This window comes from Halichoerus grypus, chromosome 10 (genome assembly GCF_964656455.1).
Source record: "Halichoerus grypus chromosome 10, mHalGry1.hap1.1, whole genome shotgun sequence".
Classification (NCBI taxonomy): Eukaryota; Metazoa; Chordata; class Mammalia; order Carnivora; family Phocidae; genus Halichoerus; species Halichoerus grypus.
In genome coordinates this window covers 70,745,216-70,766,790 of record NC_135721.1, presented here as the reverse complement: position 1 = coordinate 70,766,790, position 21,575 = coordinate 70,745,216, and the positions used below count along the sequence as shown (strand labels likewise).

Sequence of the window (21,575 nt, the reverse complement as noted above, 5' to 3'; positions counted from 1 at the left end):
AAAATTCATCATTACTGATTAAATTATAATAGTTCTGTTCTACAGTCTTAGCCAACACCTTTCAGACTGGATCTGTTTGTTTCCTTACTGTAGTCAGAGGGAATGATAGGAACTATTAAAGAAAAGTGATGGCTTGAAGTTTTGACTTTTTGTTATTTTTGTTCTCTCTGTCCAAGAATCTTTGAGATAATTACTTTCCTGAGTTATGCTATCTGCACACTCTCAGACAAAAAAAGAGAAGACAAGGTCATTCAGGTTCCAAGAGAAGAACATGGCCCTATGTACTCATTTATAATGCAGTTTGATGAATTTAAAATAAAAATCACAGCATTTGCAACTGCTCATAAAATAATAATATGCATGACTTAGATCGTTAAAAAACAAACAGAACACCCAAAAATAAATGCAATAGCTATGCTCATTCAGATGCACAGACATTTACTAGGAAAATCTATTCTGCAGTAGTCAGGTATCTAGGAAAAACAGAGTTAAAACTTGACTTTTCTTATAACACAAAAAGTTAAAAAGTAACTTCTATCCATAATTACATATAAATACCTTATTGTTGGGTCACTATTTGAGGTAATCCATACACCTGCAAAGTTGTTTGCATAGATTTTATTCTCTATGAATTGTCCTCTTCCTTTTTCATGCACATATATTCCTCCAGTCTGCCCATGATGAATTTCACATCGAACCACTGTGGGGTTAGCATAGGCTTTTACTTCAAAGCCTGCTATTCTGTTTCTGTGTATGTTGCAACTTTCAAAATAACCCTGAAAAATACAGAAATCAAACTGTAGGTAAGGCTACTTTCCAAAAAGAAATGACATTTTAAAAAATGACCTTTTTACTGTATGCCTCAAATTAAGTATCAGAAATGTTCAAGAGTAAGAATAAAACATAGATACACACTAAATTTCAAATGATAAACAAGGAATAAATGAAATTTAAATGTTTTAGTAAAACAGAGAACCACAATTCCTCTAATCAGTCTGAGTATACTCAAAGCCAGGAAAGAAAAATAGGGATTTATTCAATAAATGCAAATAAATACTATTACCCAATAAATATACATACCCTTTAAACAAAGATTTATTGAGTATTAAAAAAAAAATAAACCCTTGGAGATTTAAAAATGTCCCAAGAAAACAAATTCTAAAAAGGTGACCTAAGGACATAGTCACAGACTACAGAAAAATACACACAAAATAATGTTCATCTTAGCCCAATAATAGGGAACGGGCTAACTTATATTCATGCTTTACATGCTATCATGTTAAATAAAAGGAACAGTACATACTTCGAGGTAGTATACATTAAGTATGATCTCAATTTTATTTCAAGAAAATGTAACTTGAACAATAAAATAAAAACGAGGGTGTGATTATCTGAAGTACTATAGATGGCTTTTGTATCCTTTATACGTCCCTGATTTTCTTAAATCTTCTGTAATGGACAGGCTTATTTTGTAATGAGAATAAAGTTACTGTAACACTGATATCCTAAATTTTAAGATTCAGTCAAGACTGAAAAAAAAATTTTTTTTTTTAATTTTATTTATTTATTTGACAGAGTGAGTGAGCAAGAGGGGCACAAGCAGGGGGAGCAACAGACAGAGGGAGAGGGAGAAGCAGGTTCCCGGCCGAGCAGGGAGCCTGATGCGGGGCTCAATCCCAGGACTCTGGAATCAGGACCTGACCCAAAGGCAGACACTTAACTGAGCCACCCAGGCACCTCCAATCAAGACTAAATATTAAGAGAAAAAAAATAAGATATTCCTAAGATGGCACTTCTAAAAGCCATTTCAACTCCTGGTCTATATCTCCCTTCAAAAACTGAATATGCTCTCCTTTCTTTAAAAATTCCAAGTACTAAGTATTTTCTTAAGGTACCTCTATGTACTGCTTTGTACTGTTCCTTTATTTGTCATATCCATTTCTCCCTGATCATAAGCTCCTGTATAGAAATGACTATACTAACTTCTGTTGCATTTATACAGGACTTCACATGTAGAAAGCACTCAAGTAGGAACTAATTCATTACTTTTTGCAAAATCTAGTGGAGGTTAAAAACAGGGTAATTCTGAATACTTTAGTTTACTTTTAAGAAAACAGACCTCTGAGAATAATATTCAGAAGTAGTTTCAGGTTTCATTTTCCACAAATAAAGTACAAATTATCTGTAACTTCTTCATATTTGGATTAAATATTTTTTTAATTGGGGGGATTACACTAAAAATAGCTTCTTTAAATATAAAAAGCTTCTTTGATTTTATACCAAATAAAAATGAATGTACGCTGGGTATATATACAGAAGGGAGCTCAATTAGGCTCCTACTTTCTCTGCTGGGAGTTGCATGACTTACCTGGTTGGTAAACTTGGGAATGAATAAACTGGGTATGACCAATTCAGCTTTGCCCTTAATCTCAGGGAAGTGAACTCCCCTAAGAGAGCATGCCTTCTGCTACTACTCCACGAACAAATCTTGTGATTTGTTCGTGGGGTAGTAAGTGAGTAAGCTTATTTAATTTTGGGGTGCAGTGAATCAGACCCATTTGGTTCTTATTTGAAGCTGTATTCTCCAACTTAACCTTTAAAGGGTAATAAAATGATTATTTCAGCCTCCTCATGCTTCTTCATGGCTTTATTTCATAATTTGTTCAGAATGTGGCAAGGAAAGGTATGCTGCTTATTGGGTTTCCATAAAGATTTCAGTAACAGGCTACTGTCATGTCTTGACTATACTGCAAGTATACTTTGCTATGTATTCACTAAACATGATTCAAATGCAGGGATGCTCTTTCTATTTTCTTTAGGTTTTCATTTTGAATAGTTAAGAGTCAACTAGATTCCTAAGTTTACTAAGGCAAACAGCAGCCTCCTCTCCTCATTTTCCCTTATCCAGAGGCACCCCCTCCTTCAATTTTTTTACCTGATTCTTTTTATCTACCTCTGTATTTTTTTTTTTTTTTTTTAAATTTTATTTTATTTGAGAGAGAGAGAGAGTGAAAGAGAGAGCACAAGAAGGGGTAGAGTCAGAGGGAGAAGCAGACTCCCCACCGAGCAGGGAGCCTGATGCGGGACTCGATCCCGGGAGTCCAGGATCATGACCCGAGCCGAAGGCAGCCGCCCAACAAACTGAGCCACCCAGGCGCCCCTTACCTCTGTATTTTTAAGTAAAGGCTTGTATTGCTGTATTTTGAGTTTGCAGTTTTAGGTACTGTCTACTAATTTCCTATTACAGAAGATAAGCATTTAGCGCTTTCTCCCATCACACACATTCACACTATATCCTTCCAATGTAGTGAAACCACAATTTTGGTTAGATTAGTATGCTATTCAGAGCTGAGTCATAAAGTATAACTACATATTCTTTGCTGTACAGTTTTTTATTAAAGTTGGTAATTATGTTATTCTCCTTTGCTTAGGCCTCTAGTGGTAATTCTATCCTAAACTCATTACCGGTTGTTTAAACACCTCAATATATTTATATTCACATCAGGTTTACCAATTTATCTTCCTGAACATTCATGAGGTCTTTTTTTTTGTTTTGTTTTTAAGATTTTATATTTATTTGAGAGACAGAGACAGTGAAAGAGAGCACGAGCGGGGAACGAGAGGGAGAAGCAGGCTCCCCACTTGAGCAGGGAGCCCGATGTGGGGCTCGATCCCAGGACCCTGAGATCATGACGTGAGCCGAAGGCAGATGCCTAACTGACTGAGCCACCCAGGTGCCCCCTGAACATAAGGTTTTATAATCTGCTCTAATCTGTAATGGCCGGCTTGGTCATAGGCACCTAGTCATTTACCATGTTGTAATTTAAAGGTTAAAAATGTTCCTTAATTCCATCAAATATAAAGTTTGTAACCTCTATCTTTTAAGGTAACATTCAAAAAAAGAAAGCAACAAAAACCATTTTTTTCTTCATGCTCTTTTTTTAAAAAAGTAAACTCTACTCCCAACATGGGGTTCAAACTCATAACCCTGAGATCAAGAGTCACACACATGCTCCACCGACTGAGCCAGCCAGGTGTCCCACTCTTCATGCTTTTAAAACCAGAAGCCTCTACATTGCTACAATTGTCCTTTTACCACATTCAGATAGAACAGTTTTATAATTTTACAAGGAAAGTGGTATCTTGTTATGGGCTTAAAGGGTTCAGTTAATGCAATTAATAGAATGCATCGGTTTTAAGAGATGCCTTCAGTGTAAAGTCATAATAATACAGAAATGTGAGCAGGATTTAGACAGAATTCTACTTTGCCTTGTAAGATGCAAACCATGAAAATTCCAACATATATTGACAAAACTCCAAAAGCAGGGACTTTTTTTTTTTTAACATTTTATTTATTTGAGAGAGAGAGAGAGAGAGAGCGCGCGAGCACGCACGCAAGCACATGAGTAGGGAGGAGGGGCAGAGGGAGTGGGAGAAACAGGCTCCCTGCTCAGCAGGGAGCCCCACATGGACTCAATCCCAGGACCCTGAGATCATGATCTGAGCCAAAGGAGATGCTTAACCGACTGAGCCACCCAGGCGCCCATAAGGTTAAAAACTCAACACTGGTATCAAAATAAAAGGTGAAGCACTTTAAGAGTTTCTCTTAAAACTCTTTCAAGAATGAAAAATAGAGGAAAAAAATGCTATCTTCATTGAAATAAACTTTCACAACCCCAAATTATTATCTATAAAACACTTGCCCAATATTGTGAAATCTGGATAAGGAGGAGTAGGATGCTGAAACCTAACAAATGTTATCTTAGACCTTTAGCAAGGTAGTTTTCCCCCAGTAACTGAAGGTTCTCATAAGCCTAGCTAAGGATCTTCTAAGGTGATTAGATCTAGTGGCATGACTGGAACACGGAAAAGAAATATAGAAATATTCCCATAGTATTATTTTCATAAAAATAACTCAGGCACAAGAAGTAAATGTGAGCAAGAATACACACTAATGTGCAATTTTTGTCATCTAAAACTTATGCTTCCTATCTAAGGGAAACTATCCAAAGTAAAGGAAAATGAAAGGAGAGAAAGGACAGCCAGATTTCAAGATAGATAATCTGTCATCTGTCATTCTGTCATGTGTTAAATTTATAAATTTAGAATGTCTCCAAAATTTTATAGCAATTTGGCATTGCTATGGCATTCTTACTGTATTTTACAAAAATAACACTCTGCAATGGACTTAATATTAAACCAAGATAACTGGGAACCTGTGAACACTGATAGAAAAATTATTTTTAGGAATGAGACTGGCACTGGTTATGTGAAAGAAAGAAAAAAGAAAGAACCCCATCTTTTAAAGATGCATACTGAAATATTTACGGATGAGGTGATGATGTCCAGGATTTGCTTCAAAATAATCTAGAGAGTAGAGAAGAGAGTAAAGAGTAAGTATAGATGAAACAAAACTGGCCATGAACTGATAGCTGCTGAAGATGGAGAATGGGTAAATGGGCATTCATTCATTATACTATTCTCTTTTTTACGTAGGTTAGAAAAATTCCATAAAACAAAATACATTAAAAATTAGAGATAAAAACCATACTGGGGGAAAAAAAAAACCTATGGAGACACAGTAAGGGGCACAGATTTGAGGAAATCACATAAAACTTAAAGAACAAAGTAGTACACAGCCAAGCTTCTAAAGAACACATGGAAGAGAAAACCAGCAAAACAACAACACGTCAACGACGACAAAAACCTACATTATGGATACTGAAGTAGAAAAGCAAATCATCACAAGAAAAAAAACCCCAGAATAATCTCAGACAAAAACCAAAATGATCTCAAACTTGTCAGCCACATTTAATGCTAGAAATATAAAAATGACTACAAAATTCGGAGGGAAAAAAGTATAATCAAAATTGTGTATACTTAGCCAAGTTAAAAAGTAATGGATAGGCATTCTCAAGTGGCAAGAATTCAAGCTACAGTACCTGTAAACCATTCTTTTAAAAATAAGCAAATAATGAATGGCTAGATGAGAAAATTCAGCCATACAAGGAAGGAATCAAAATTTAAAAAAATTCAGCAACAGAGAAACTGTTATAAAAGGACTAAAAGTAAACAAATATAGAATACTGACCAATAACTATAGGAATGTAAAAGTTATAAACGTTTACATAAGAAAAGAATATAAACGATGGGATGGAGATGGGTTGAAATATAAAGTGCTTATTTCCTCATTTTTCACAGGGAAAGTTCATACTTCAAAGTTTAAACATGAAGCTAACAATGACAAATGCTAGAGTCATACCCTGAAATCCTAGAGGTGTCCTTTATACTTGCACATGCAGTATTTTTACATAAACAATTCTTTAAAAATAAAAAAGAGTAGAAAATCTTTTATGATTCATTCTTATGAATATAGAAATTTAAAGTATGTCAACAGGAGAGAAAAAGGAACAAAAATTCAGAGAATAAGTATGTGTATATTTAAAGAGAGTGGACAGTACAGAAACTAGTTTTAAATGTTTATTCTGATGTTCTTTGAAGTTCTACAGAAAACAAAGTAAAATTTTAAAAAGATTATCTTCAGTGATGTTATCCTACCAATCATGGGCTGTCAACACAAAGACGACAAGCCAAGCCAAAAGAGTAACTAAAATGGAAGAACATTCTACCAAGGGATTTTAAAGGATTGTGTCACAATACTAAAACAGATGATAGGCCCAAGATGTTAGGTTTTAATTTTCATCCTTTCCTTACAAATCTGTAATACCTTACAAATCTCTTTATTAATCCTTAATGGGAATATCCTTTTCTTCACTAATTGACAATGTGTATATGTGAATCCAACAATCCTCTGTTGCCTGATTCATACAACAGCAATAAAACTTCACCACAATACCGTTTGGCCACCATGCCATCATCTCCTCTCCCATCTCTGACTCTTTAACAAAAATGTTGCCAATGTTGTAATAGGACTTGAAAATTGCCTCAATGAAAATCAGACATTAAATGAAAAGAATACCTGAATAGACACCAAAGAGCATTATTTTGAAATAGTGGCCTTTAAAAGAGCTCAAAAAGTTGTGTCTCTAGAAACTGTGTAAAATGACACAATAGTACTTAAAATACAGTATCATCCATAAAGATGCCTAATTAACTGCTGTGTAAGTTTTAGAACTGATTTTATTACCATTGTATCTCTTACTAAAATTCTGCCAATTAAAAAAATTTTAAGAGGAATAAAATGGAAGTCAAACTAATAATGACACCATTAATTCTCAAAGTGTAGCCTACAAACAACCTGCATTCAACTCACTTAATGGTGCTTATTAAAGATGCATACCCTGGTCCCCATTATATTATATTACATTATATTATATTTATTCTATCTGGGTGACTTTTTTTTCCCCCCCTAAAGATTTATTTATTTGACAGAGAAAGAGAAAGAGCACAAGCAGGGGGAGCGGGAGGCATAGGGAGAGGGAGAAGCAGGCTCCCTGCTGAGCAGAGAGCCTGACGTGGGGCTCGATCCCAGGACCCCGGGCTCATGACCTGAGATGAAGGCAGACACTTAACTGACTGAGCCACCCAGGCACCCCTATCTGGGTGACTTTTCTGCACACTGACATTTGAGAACTACTGGATTAGATCTTACTCCCATCAAAGATTACATCAATTCCCTAAGGACTCCATCTTCTCTATATGCATATAATATTAGATTCATGAACTTATAGAATATTGCATATTAATTTTAAAATATGACGCTGAAATTTCTTTTAAACCTATACTCTTCAATTCACCTAGTTTGGTGAAGAGAAAATGCAGAAACCTATTTGAAATTTAATAGCTATGGAGCACCTGACTGGCTCAGCTGGTGGAACATGTGACTCTTGATCTCCAGATTGTGAGTTCGAGCCCCACAGTGGGTATTCAGAGATTAAAAATAAATATCTTTAAAAAAAAAAAAAAAGAAAAGAAATTTAACTGATACGAAGTCAGTTTTTCTATTAAGAATAAATGTTCTTACCATGCCATGATCAAATGTGAACACACCAACATCACGTCCATGATGGATATGATTCCGTCTAATAATTGGGTTTCCATGATTTTTAACCCAAATCCCAGCTAAAGCATTATTGGAAATTTCATTATCCTCATATATTCCCTACAACAATTAATCAGAAGTAGGTATTAGCAGAACTTAAAAAAAATTTTTAGAAAGAAAAAACCCATAAAAGTTAAAAATACCTGTGCATGATCTGTTATATAAAGTCCAACATTTTCACAGTCGCTGATGTTACAGTGCTTGATAGTGGGACACGCTCCTTGACCACTAACACATACTGCAGAGCCAACTGGAAGAAAAAATATTTATTTAAAAACCTATTGTGCAACAACACAATGACTCATTTTATAATAAAACATAAGGGAAACACTAACCTGTACATGTACTTCGGATGATACAGTGATCAATAATAGGGCTACAGTTTACCGTAATCTCTAAGCAGTGGTGTGCATTATGGTGTTGAGCAGATTTGTCATCAGGGTTAAACTGAAAAGTAGATATTTTGTTTGAAATTTTGTCTGAACCACTGCCTTAAATGATCTGAACATACATATTCTAAATCTTAAAATTCCTTACCCTTATTGTCATATATCCAACATAAGCATCCTCAGAACCTTCCATAAAGACGAAGGTTGAATCTCTAGTGTTTTCAATTATAACTTTGTCTGCTACTTTTCCAGGTGCTGTGGAGAAGGTATTTTAAAATCTTTTATTTGAAAATAAAGATGGTAAATACAAATACATTACCTTTATTTTTTAAAAAACACATTATTTATCAGATGAAATTCAAATAAAATTCAATTTTTTAAAAAAGATTTTATTTACTTATTTATTTTTTTGAGAGAGAATGAGCAGGGGGAATGGCAGAAGGAGAAACAGGCTCCCCACTGAGCTGGGAGCCCGACACAGGGCTTGATCCCAGGGTCCTCAACCTACTGAGCCACCCAGGTGCTCCTAAAATTCAATTTTTTAATCAGTAAAAATACCCTACCATAAAACTATTAATACAGAAACCTTTTTATTGTTGGGTTACATTTTTGAGAGGGATTTTTTTTTTCATTTTTCAAGAAAAATTTTAATTGAAGTATAGTTGACATATTAGCCTCAGGTATACAACATAGTAACTTGACAATTATATACATTACAAAATGCTCACTATGGTAAGTCTCTGTCACCATACAAAGTTATTATTTTTTTAAAAAGATTTACTTGAGAGAGAAAGAGAGAGAGAGAGAGAGAGAGAACGTGCGAGCAGGGAGGGGGCAGAGACAGGAGAGAATCCTCAAGCAGACTCCCCCGCTGAGCACAGAGCCCAAGGACCATGAGGATCATGACCTGAGCCAAAATCAAGAGTCAGACACCCAAATGACTGAAGCACCAGGGTACCCCATTATTATAAAATTACTGATTATATTCCCCATGCTATACTTTTCATCCTGTGACATTTATCTTATGACTGGAAGTTTGCACTTCTTAATCCCTTTCACCTTTTTTGCCTTTCTGCCCACTCACCTCCCTCCTGTAAACCACCTATATGGTCTCGATATTTATGAGTCTGTTTTTTTTCGTTGTTTGTTTTGTTTTGTTTTTAGATTCCACATATAAGTGAAATCACTTGGTATTTGTCTTTCTCTGACTTATTTCACGTAGCATAATATGCAGAGGGAGATTTTAAAAAACATTAGTATTGAATAGGTAAGAATAATGTTCCTTTTATGAGGTAACTATGTTTCACTGGCCTTTACTACAGGCAGTCTTACTTATTTATTTAAGATTTTATTTATTTGACAGAGAGACAGCGAGAGAGGGAACACAAGCAGGGGGAGTGGGAGAGGGAGAAGCAGGCTTCCCGCTGAGCAGAGAGCCCAAGGCGGGAGGCGGGGCTTGATCCCGAGACTCTGGGATCATGACCTGAGCCAAAGGCAGACGCTTAACGACTGAGCCACCCAGTTGCCCCCAGGCAGTCATATTTAAAGTGGATATTCTTTGAGTACCCATTACACTCAAATTCATGTATAACAATACTTCTAAAAATATTTAGCTACTTATTTAGTATCAAATACAATGACATATTTAAAAAAAATTTTTTTTTTAAGATTTTATTTATTTGACAGAGAGAGACACAGCAAGAGAGGGAACACAAGCAGGGCGAGTGGGAGAGGGAGAAGCAGGCTTCCTGCAGAGCAGGGAGCCCGATGCAGGGCTCAATCCCAGGACCCTGGGATCATGACCTGAGCCGAAGGCAGACGCTAAATGACTGAGCCACCCAGGTGCCCCCAAAAATGGTTTCTATGGAAACAAAATCACTTCCAGCAGCAATAGAAGAGCTCAGAGAGAGGAAAGGAGAAGGGGATGATGAGTAGGTAGAGACAGAGAGAGAAATGTCCTAATTGAAAATTATTTCTAATACTGGCCTTGATCTGGAAGGTACTGCAAATCACTAGGCAAAATTTTCTATACCCTCCTCTCCTTTTCTCTGTGGTGGAAATGGCTCCGGAGGGAAGCAGAAGGGGCAGTAAATGCAAATTTCAATAAAAAGTAATAATTACTAGCTATCTTAAAATGGTCCATGTACTGTGTCCTTAAAAAATCAGACAGCACAAATCTTGAAATGACTGATTAGTGCTCAACAACTATTCCATTACATTTATTCTTAGAAATTTGACTACAAAAATAGCTTTGAAATAGTACAAAAAAATTTACCAAGGACATCTGTTTCATTAAAAACACAGCAATAGAAACATTTACCATCTTTATTTTCAAATAAAAGATAAAACAAGTATCTTTCTTTCCTTAATGAATAACTAAGGCGTTGGACAAAGTACAGACATCAAGATATACATCTAAAAAAAAAAAAAAGAAAGAAAAAGAAATTGGGGTGTCTGGGTGCCTCAGTCAGGCGTCCTCCTGATTTTGGCTCAGGTCATGATCTCAGGGTTGTGAGATCGAGCCCCTACTTCAGATTATCTCTCTCTCCCTCTGCCCCCCTACCACCTCTCATTCTCTCTCAAAAAAAAAAAAAAAAGGATACATCTGTAATTTCTGAACTCTCATGTTTTCATTGCAATAGGCAATATTCCTGTTCTTTCTTAACCATTAAGCCATTATCAAGGTTCACCTGGATTTTAAGTCACTAGCATTTAAGAAACCCATCATGTAAATAATACATTAAAATTTTAATGACAATGCATTTCAGAATACCTGCACCAATCATGGTGATTGGAGATTCAATATATATCCACTCATCAGTGTATATTCCAGAATGAACAAAAATAAGTCCATCAAAATGAGCTTCTTGTACCCCACCAAGGGCATCTTCAATTGTATCATAATACTAGAAAAAAATAAAAGTGTCAGTACAGAACTGAAAGATTACCATTTTAAGTCTTATAAAAATACAAATCAAACATACCAACATATTTTCTCTTCCTTTATATCTTGCAGGATTACTGTAGAAATGTTCAGCAAATCCTGGCTTTACATGTGCACCTTTATACTAAAATGTCAAAAAACAAAACAACAAAAAACAAAACAAAAAAAAACCAGAAACAAACATTGACTACTAATGTAAACATATTCTAAATACTGTATATTTTTTATTAAATATTGAAAACAATTATCAATTATTCCAACTAATTTTCTGTTGCACAGGGCAATGTAAAATCTGAAACAGCTTGTGACTCACTAATATCCAGTAAAAAAGGACAAAATTTGTTAATCTCAGCACTACTGATATTTTGGGACAGTAATTCTTTGTTGTGGGGGCTGTCCTGTGCATCATTGTTAAGATGTTTAGCAGCATCCCTGGCCTCTACCCACTAGATACCAGTAGAATCCTCTTCTCCAGCTGTGACAACCAAAAATGTCTCCAGACATTGCCAAATGTCCCCTGTGGAGCAAAATCACCCCAGCTGAGAACCACTCATAAAGGACCATATAAAAATTAAAACTACTGAACACTAATAATTTAAGAAAAGGTTCAAACAGACCCATAAAAAGTATAACTGCTCTCAGGCTACTGATACTTACTGCCACTGTTTAAATTATTAATAAATATGTCAGTAGTGAAAAGAACTGAACATTTTGTTGAGTGATAAATATATTCATTGGCTTGACACCTATTCCTGAGTTTGAATTAATTCTTTAAAAAGAAACTTTTATTTATGAATATAAATCAATATTTTCCGTTTATACTTCATACCAACTGCTGGAAACTCTCTTTCCAAGGATTTGGGTGTTCATATTCTTCTGGATTAATCTGGTAGAATTTGCCAGGTTCAGGATGCATCATAGGGCGAGTGTATTCGAAAACTTCCATGTATAATCGTTTCCTGTAGGAGAAAAGGAATGAAAGATTTCTTCATAAAAAGTCCTTTGAACAACTAAAAAAATTACCTGATCCTTCAAAAACATTTTTGGCTAAAAACAATGTAACTATGTATAAAAAATAGCCCACCTCCCAAAATAAAGAGTGTCAATTCTTCAAAATTTGTTTAGGGGGAAAAAAGGCCACCCTTACTGTAAAAGCCTCATACAGTTATTATTAAAAGGATGGCTTTCAATAAAATACTCTGAACTTAACTCTTCGTATATCTTCAGTTCATTTACATCCTATTACCAAAAACCATGAAACCTCAGAAATGTAGTCATAGTAACTATTATCACTTCCTGTACAAAGCAGTGTTTCCTTCCAGTCTTTTTATCTACAGATAGTTTCATTTATTATAGTTGTGATTATATAGCACCTAATATTTTGCATTCTGCTCTTTTCAAAAACTTTTCTAGAACACAGCATTTTCCCATGTTGTTAACAACTCTGTAAAAATCACTGTTAAATGCCTTTATCACCACCCTTCAAGTAGATATTACATTGTTAGTACATTCCCTTATTGCTGGACATTTAGATTATTTCTAATTTCCCCCCCACAGTTAACTGCGCTATTATGAAAAATCTGTACATAAGGCAAAAAAAATTTCCAGAAGTGGAATTACGTGGGTCAAAGGGCATGCATATTTTAAGGTTCATGAATACAACTGTCAAACTATTTTCCAAAAGTGATGTATCAAAATCTACTTTCACATTAAACTATCCGACTGAATTACCTGTTTAAATTAGACATAGTTCTGTTTCTAAAAAGCTTAAATTTAAATGAAAAACATTTCCCATAATCACTCAGTTGCTATTAACTGGTAAGTAGCAGAGAAAGTACTTCATTTATTATTTTATAAATACCACTCGGACCAACAACCTACATTTTTGATAAATAGGTAACTTGGAATTTATAAGCATTCTAATTTTGTTCCAACTATTTAATTGTAACTATCAACTCGCACTTCAACTTCCCTACCATCTTTTTAGCATTTGGGGTGGCAAATAATATATTTCAAGATAATAAATAAATTTTCACTTACCATAAAATTGGATCATTAGCGAGCTCACTGAAGCGTTTACACACACAAGCTGCTCTACAAAGATCCTGTTCCAGCAAGTAAGAGAAGATTTTTAGAACCACTTCATCTGGTAGTTTCTCCTGAAGATACTGTTCAGCAGGTGCTGCTGTAAAGAGATTAGCAAACAGAATATAAACAATCTATTTGCTGTGCTAGCAAGAAGTTTCTCACTATTTAAAGAGCATAATTTTCATTTTATCTAATGAATAGTTTTGTTAACAATCATTTTATAAGCATTTTGCTTTGATAGATGACACACACATTTACCTTCTTTTGTCCTGACTTAAGTATTCTTTCTTTTAGCTGTTACGTACCATTTCAGAAACTGGTTAAATACATAAAATGTATTTTTATACAACAATTAAAGTCAAAAGAGTGAGAGCTCAGGGTTCTCATGCTTATTCTATAATATCACCTTCTCAATCCCAAATGCACCATTAAACTGTATTTAATTTTTAATTTTTTGGTATCAAACAAAATTAAAAAGATTTAACCCTATCTCTTATAGTTTTCTCAAAGGAAATACCTGACAGATCTTGTGATTTTCCAGATACTCTTGCGCGTTTTGCACGATGACCAAAGTTTTCTGTAGTTGAAGTTGAGGCACCCTTCAAAAACAAAATGAAAACTAATTAAGCAAATATTTTTACCATATATAATCATTACTTCAAAAAAAATGGTGATATTTCCCTTTCTGTTTCTAACAATTCTTTCACTACAAAAAGAGAAGCAGTTACTTTTAATTTACCTCCATACTGCTCTTTGTAGGACACGCTGTTCTTTTTGGCAAAAGAGTTTTTCTACGAAGTTGGTATGGACTATTTTGTGCACCAGGACCTGATTCTTCAGCAACCATATCTGCAGGTACATCATCATCTGTTATAAACAAAAGCAACATGAAAAATGACACCCATTTTTTTTTTTTTTAAAGCTCTTGGAAACAATATACTTTTAAGAACTTCATACAGTTTTTAGGGGGAGAGGAGGTAGATAACTTTTTTTTTTCTTTGAGAGAGAGGGAGAGACAGGAGGAGAGAACGAGCAGGGGGAGTGGTAGGCTCCCCGCTGAGCAGGGAGCCCAATGCGGGGCTCTATCCCAGGACCCTGGGATCATGACCTGAGCTGAAGGCAGATGCTTAACCAACTGAACCACCCAGGTGTCCCTAGATACAACTTTTATATAAAATTCCAGCCAACTGGGGGGCGCCCGTGGCTCAGTCGGTAAGTGGCTGCCTTCGGCTCAGGTCATGATCCCAGGGTCCTGGAATCGAGACCCTCGGCTGTCTATCGGGCTCCCTACTCAGTGGTGAGCCTGCTTCTCCCTCTCCTTCTTCCCCTGCTTGTGCTGTCAAATAAATAAAATTCCAGCAAACTGGATAAACATCTGAAAGAAATGTTGGACTTCATTTCTTACATCACAATAAATTCCAAAGTAGAACATATATATATATATATATATTTTTTTTTTTTTTGAAAGATTTATTTATTTGAGAGAGAGTGAGTGAGCAGGGGGAGGGGCAGAGGGAGAGAGAGAATCCTGAAGCAGACTCCCTGCTGAGCGTGGAGCCCGACTCAGGGCTGGATCCTAGGACGCCAAGATCATGACCTGAGCTGAAATCAAGTCAGCCGCTGAAATAAAAAGATCAGCCACTCAACTGACTGAGCCACCCAGGTGCCCCAGAACATATATTTAAATACAAAAAAATCAAATCACAAAATGAAAATTATTTTTTTATAATGTTAAAGTGGAAAACAGCTATAACCAATTTTGGAAGGCATTTAAAAAAAGGTGAGGAGCATGTTCACTTGATGAAGGGAATGGAAGACTTACTACCACAATGGTTACAGTCTGTAGTCTTGCAAGAGGTGTCAGAATCCAAGCAGGGTGAGGAGGGTGTCCATGGTGAGGTACAGCTCAGTGAAGGGTATCATCAAGTAGGATGAAAAGGGTATCTATGCAGACAGTGCATAGACTCAAACTGTGGCATGAAGTGCTGGAGCTCAAGAAGGGTAAGAAGGAAGTTTGGGGGGTGGGTGGGAGGGTGGCCTAAAATGGAGAGTCAGAGCAAGAGTAGGAAGAGAAGGACATCACACAGAAGAAGGGATGGTGGAACTGGAAGACTGGTTGCATATAGTAGAGGGATTCATCAGATTTATCAAATAATTAAACAGAGTAATGGAAGCCAGCATCACTTCTATGATAAAGATACATAACCTAAATCTAATTTGAAGAAACTTCAGACAAATGCAAATTTGTTCTAGTTTGTTTTAATAATCTTCAAAATTGTCAAAGTCATGAAAGTCAAGCAAGTCTAAGGAAATGTTCCAGGATGAAGGACATAGAAAAGATACAGCAACTAAATGCAACATATGGTTCTGAACTGGATCCTTTTGCTAAAAGGTTACTATTAGGACAATTAGTGAAACTTGAAGGGGGGGGAGTGTCAAAGGATTAGAAGGTAATAATGTGTCGATGTTAATTTTCTGTTTTTAAATAGCTGTAGTACAGTGATTTAGGAGAATATCTTTTTTTGTAGGAAATATAAGGTATTAGAAGGTGGCAGGACAAGAGACCGGCAACTTCTGAAGGGCAATCAGAGGGAAAAAACCCTCCTTGTATTGTACTTTTAACTCTTCTCTAAGTATGAATTGTTTAAAAAAAAAAAGCTAATAGATTTGATTAATATATAAAAAGTTTTAAAATTCTGCTGAGAAAATGAACACTATAAACATAATTAAAGGAGCAACACAGTAAGGAAAATATATTTGCAGTACATGTCACAGAAGGCTAATTTCCTTATTATATCTGCATGCCTACAAATCAGTATGGAAAAGATGAACAATTCAATAGAAAATCAGGCCAAGGATACGAACAGACAACTCAGAATTAAGTTTAAATGCTAATAAAAACTACAATGAGATTTTTTATGTAGCAGATTATCAAAGATCAAAAAGTGCGATCACACGCTAGTATCATCAAAGGATAGTATGTGGGGGGGAAGTTCCTAATTGCTTTAAGGACAGCAATTTGGCAATAGCTATTATTACTTAGCAATTCCATTTCTGGGAATTGATTCTGTAACTATATATTCACACATGTGGGCAAAGTACTATGTACCAAGATACCTGCTGTAGTACTGTTTATAATACTGCAGGGTAACAATCAAAATATTCATCAGTAACTATTAAACTATGATGCAGCTATACAACAGACTATTATGTGGTCACTACAAAATATAAAGCAGTTCTATACAGACTGATAAACTATTGCAAATATATAGTAAGTATGAAAACCCCAAATATACAGAACAATGTGTTTAGTGTATGTATGTTTTGAGGCTATATAAATATGCTTATAAATACATATATTTACTAAAATATGTAAACTTCATGATGGCAGGGAGCTAACTTGAAGAGGCTTCTAGTGGCCAAAGATGGGACAATTTGAGCATCCATTAAGAATGAATGAACTGGGGCGCCTGGGTGGCTCAGTTGGTTAAGCGACTGCCTTCGGCTCAGGTCATGATCCTGGAGTCCCGGGATCGAGTCCCACATCGGGCTCCCTGCTCAGCGGGAAGCCTGCTTCTCCCTCTCCCACTCCCCCTGCTTGTGTTCCCTCTCTCGCTGTGTCTCTCTCTGTCAAATAAATAAATAAAATCTAAAAAAAAAAAAAAAAAAGAATGAATGAACTGATCTCAGGAAACAAACTGAGGGTTGCTGGAGTGGGGGGTGGGGTGGGAGGGATGGGGTGACTGGGTGATGGACACTGGGGAGGGCAGGTGCTCTGGTAAGCGCTGTGAATTGTGCAAGACTGTTGAATCTCAGATCTGTACCTCTGAAACAAATAATGCAATATATGTTAAGAAAGAAAAAAAGAAGAAGAATGTAGCAGGAGGGGAAGAATGAAGGGGGGGAAATCGGAGGGGGAGAAGAAACATGAGAGACGATGGACCCTGAAAAACAAACTGAGGGTTCTAGAGGGGAGGGGGGTGGGAGGATGGGTTAGCCTGGTGATGGGGTATTGAGGAGGGCACGTTCTGCATGGAGCACTGGGTGTTATGAACAAACAATGAATCATGGAACACTATATCTAAAACTAATGATGTAATGTATGGGCATTAACATAACAATAAAAAATAAAAAAAAATGAATGAACTGAAAAAAATATATTTAAATCCATGAGTAATGATACTTAAAAAAAATTGTTTTTTAAAAAGGTTATTTTCGGGGCGCCTGGATGGCTCAGTCGTTAAGTGTCTGCCTTCAGCTCAGGTCGTGATCCCAGAGTCCTGGGATCCAGCCCGACATCGGGCTCTCTGCTCAGAAGGAAGCCTGCTTCTCCCTCTCCCACTCCCCCTGCTTGTGTTCCCTCTCTCGCTGTCTCGTTCTGTCAAATAAATAAAAAATCTTAAAAAAAAAAAAAAAAAGGTTATTTTGAAAGATGCTAGTGAAAACCAAGTCATCATTTTGAAAACTGGTAAATAACAGGAAATAAACATTTATTCTTCCTCTCTTACATAAACTGAACACCAGATAATCAAGTATTGGCTGAGAGGAAGTTTCTCTAGAGAAACAAATACTCACTAATAAATGAAGAAATAATAAAAATTTGCAATCTCTAGAGTTAATGGATTTAACCACTGAGTATCTAGTTCCTAATATCAGAAAAAGAGAAACAACCAGACATAATAGATCTCCTGATGAAAGAACACAATAGCACCCACCAAGTTTTGCCAAAACACCTAATCTGAATCTGATCAATCCTGTAAGAAACTCTAAATGGTCAAACTTTTAACAGTTTCCTCAACAAATAAATTGCATGGGAAAAACAGGAGGGAAGAAATAAGCAAATTTAAAGCATACTGCTTAAGAATGTACACTTTGTTATTAAAATTATAAAGAAAAAGCCAAAAAATTATCATAAAAATGCTTTTTGTTGGTGAAGGAAAAGGATTATAATTGGAACAGGGCACATAAAAGGGTATTGCAGTGGCCAGCAAAGTTCTATTCCTTGACCTATTGGTATTAAAATACCCAACTTTAATAATAATTCAATGCCTTAATAATAATTCAATAACCTATATGTCTGTTTTATATGAGTTTCTCTACCTGGCTATTATTTTACAATAACAAAGATGTTTTTTAAAAGGTGGGGTTTGAAGCAGTGGAATATTAAAAAAAAGAGGTTTTTCAAACAGCAGACCTTGGGCAAATTAACATTCTTATTTATTTTTTAAAGATTTTATTTATTTATTTATTTGACACAGAGAGAGAGAGAGCACGAGAGAGGGAACACAAGCAGGGGGAGTGGGAGAGGGAGAAGCAGGCTTCCCGCCAAGCAGGGAGCCCAATGCAGGGCTCGATCCCAGGACCCTGGGATCATGACCTGAGCTGAAGGCAGTCGCTTAACCAACTGAGCCACCCAGGCGCCCCAAATTAACATTTTTAAGCCTAACTTCTCTCATCTACTAAAGATAATAGTATCTTATAGTTCACAGGGCTACTGAAGGGATTTAAATAGAATAACACATGCAAAACAGCAGTGTGCCTGGCTCATTTGAGCGTTCAATGTTTTTGCTATTATTTCATTTAAATACTATTCTATTAACATCATTTTCAAATGAAACTTGGAAAACCAAGCAAGTTTTCTAGGAACCATACTGTTGCCAATGTGGTATGCCTATTTTTGATGTCATCCCTTTGTAGTTTAATATGTGGTTAATTTCTAAAAACGTTTTGTGTGTGCTTGAAGGGAACATCTACATTCTATTTTTTAAAGTTTAAACACATCTAAAAGATCGTTTAACTCTGTTGTTCACATAATTTATGTGTTTACTTTTGTTGGGGATGGTGGTAGTGATGATCTGATTTATTAGCTTCTGAATGAAATGTGTGAAAATCCCTCACTGTATCTATAGGTAGTCCTTTATTTGTAGTATGTAAAGTTTTGCTTTGTATACTTTAAGATAATGTTATCTGGACATACAGGTTCAAGATTATTACTTCCTCTTGGTGAATTATTTCATCATTATGCAATGGTTCTCTTTATCCTTAATAAGCTTTGCCTTAAAAATCTATTTTTGCCTGAGGGCCACCTGGATGGCTTAGTCAATTGCGTCGGACTCCTGGTTTCAGCTCAGGTCATGATATAGCGGTTGTGAGACTGAGCCCCGAGTTGGGCTCCATGCTGTGTGTGGAGCCTGCTTGAGATTCTCTATCTCCCTCTGCTCCTGCTCTCTCTCTCTAATAAAAAAATAAATTAAATAAATCTATTTTTGCCTGATAATATTTTCCTAACAGCTTTTTGTTGTGTTTTATGTCAGCCTAGTATTTTTTCAACCTTGTATTTTCAACTTTTTACTTTTGGACTACATTCTAGATTTAGTTCTTAACCATGTGTTGCTAGATTTACTTTCCTTTTTAAAAAGTCTTAGGGACGCCTGGGTGGCTCAGTTGGTTAAGTGTCTGCCTTTGGCTCAGGTCATGATCCCAAGGTCCTGGGATTGAGTCCTGCATCGGGCTCCTTGCTCAATGGAGAGCCTGCTTCTCCCTCTGCCGGCCACTCCCCCTCCTTGTGCTCTCGCTCTGACAAATAAATAAAATCTTTTAAAAAATAAAGAAAAATTTAAAAATATTTTATTCCTAAGTAATCCCTACACCCAACATGGGGCTCGAACCTAGAACCTTGGATCAAGAGTCGCATGCTCCACCAACTGAGCCAGCCAGGTGCCTCTAGATTTTCTTTCCTTTTCAGCCAAAGCAATGACATCTAATTTGCTATTTAACCCATCTCAAGGCAATATATCTCCATATATATATATATATCTCCATTTATATATATACACATATATACGTAATTTTAAAAAAAGATTTTAAGTAATCTCTACACCCAAAGTGGGGCTTGAACTCACACCTGAGATCAAGAGTTGCATGCTCTACCAACTGAGCCAGCCAGGTGCCCCTCCATTATTTTATTTTTAATTTCTGAAAGTTGATTTGTTTTTCTTTTTCAAGTCTGTTTCTTTTTTATTTTATTTTTTTAAAGATTTTTGTTTATTTATTTGACAGAGAGACAGCGAGAGAGGGAACACAAGCAGGGGGTTTGGGAGAGGGAGAAGCAGGCTTCCGGCTGAGCAGGGAGCCCGATGTGGGGCTCAATCCCAGGACCCTGGGACCATGACCTGAGCCGAAGGCAGATGCCTAACGACTGAGCCACCCAGGCGCCCCACTGTTTCTTTTTTAAATAGGCCTATTACATCACCATGCCTCATCTCCGTTTTTTTATCCTTTTAAAATTTTATACATGCTTACTTTATATTCTTTTATATATATATTTTAAAGATTTTATTTATTTGTCAGAGAGAGAGACAGAGAACACAAGCAGGGGGAGAGGCAAGCAGAGGGGAAGCAGGCTCCACCTTGAGCAAGGAGCCTGATGTGGGACTCGATCCCAGGACCCTAGGATCATGACCTGAGCCAAAGGCAGCCACTTAACCAACTGAGCCACCCAGGCGTCCCTTTATATTCTTTTTTAGATTATCACTGGTCATTTAAAATTTCTGCACAATTTCGGAAGCTGTGGGTTCTAGGCCATAGGCCTGGGTCTTAGTGCTAGTTCCATTTTGAAAAGGTCCAAGGCCACATATCTCCCATCCTCATATACACACCAAATTCCACCCCAGATCCCTTAGGAGATATATCCCAGGACCAAAAGGTCCCTGTGCTATTTTATGCAGCAGCACTAACTCCCACTTACTGCTTTGATTTGACTTCTCTCATTTCTGGTTTCCTTCTCTTCTTTCCTTCTTTAGAGCTTAGCTATACACTTACAGTTTTGCTCTTGTTTTGTGTTACATTTCCGTATTTTTTTTTTTTTTCAGTTGTGAATCAGGAATTTTATTATTATTTTTTTTAATGTTTAAGAATAACTAAATTCATGAGATGTTGAGTTTGTTCACTTGGGATTTAAATTTAAATGAGTAAAAAGAAATCAAGATTCCCTCAAAAGTAAACATCAACCCTTTCCCCTAATCTTTTAAGATAGATCATTTCTTTGGTGTAGGACTTAAACGCTCAACTGTCTCTGCTCCAGAATGGATCC

General features: G+C 36.2%; 1 protein-coding gene across 1 annotated transcript in view; it reads right to left on the bottom strand.

Moving 5' to 3' along the window:
- The window catches only part of FBXO11 (F-box protein 11), an 86,818-nt gene that overhangs the window by 10,298 nt on the left and 54,945 nt on the right, over positions 1-21,575 (bottom strand). Inside the window, exons 2-12 of the mRNA XM_036121638.2 lie at positions 14,223-14,350; positions 14,001-14,082; positions 13,436-13,580; positions 12,225-12,354; positions 11,436-11,519; positions 11,225-11,357; positions 8,600-8,706; positions 8,398-8,509; positions 8,206-8,312; positions 7,985-8,122; positions 559-776 (exon numbers count right to left, since the gene is read on the bottom strand). Of these exons, the coding sequence (XP_035977531.1) occupies positions 559-776; positions 7,985-8,122; positions 8,206-8,312; positions 8,398-8,509; positions 8,600-8,706; positions 11,225-11,357; positions 11,436-11,519; positions 12,225-12,354; positions 13,436-13,580; positions 14,001-14,082; positions 14,223-14,350 (1,384 nt within the window). The remainder of the gene's footprint in view (positions 1-558; positions 777-7,984; positions 8,123-8,205; positions 8,313-8,397; positions 8,510-8,599; positions 8,707-11,224; positions 11,358-11,435; positions 11,520-12,224; positions 12,355-13,435; positions 13,581-14,000; positions 14,083-14,222; positions 14,351-21,575) is intronic.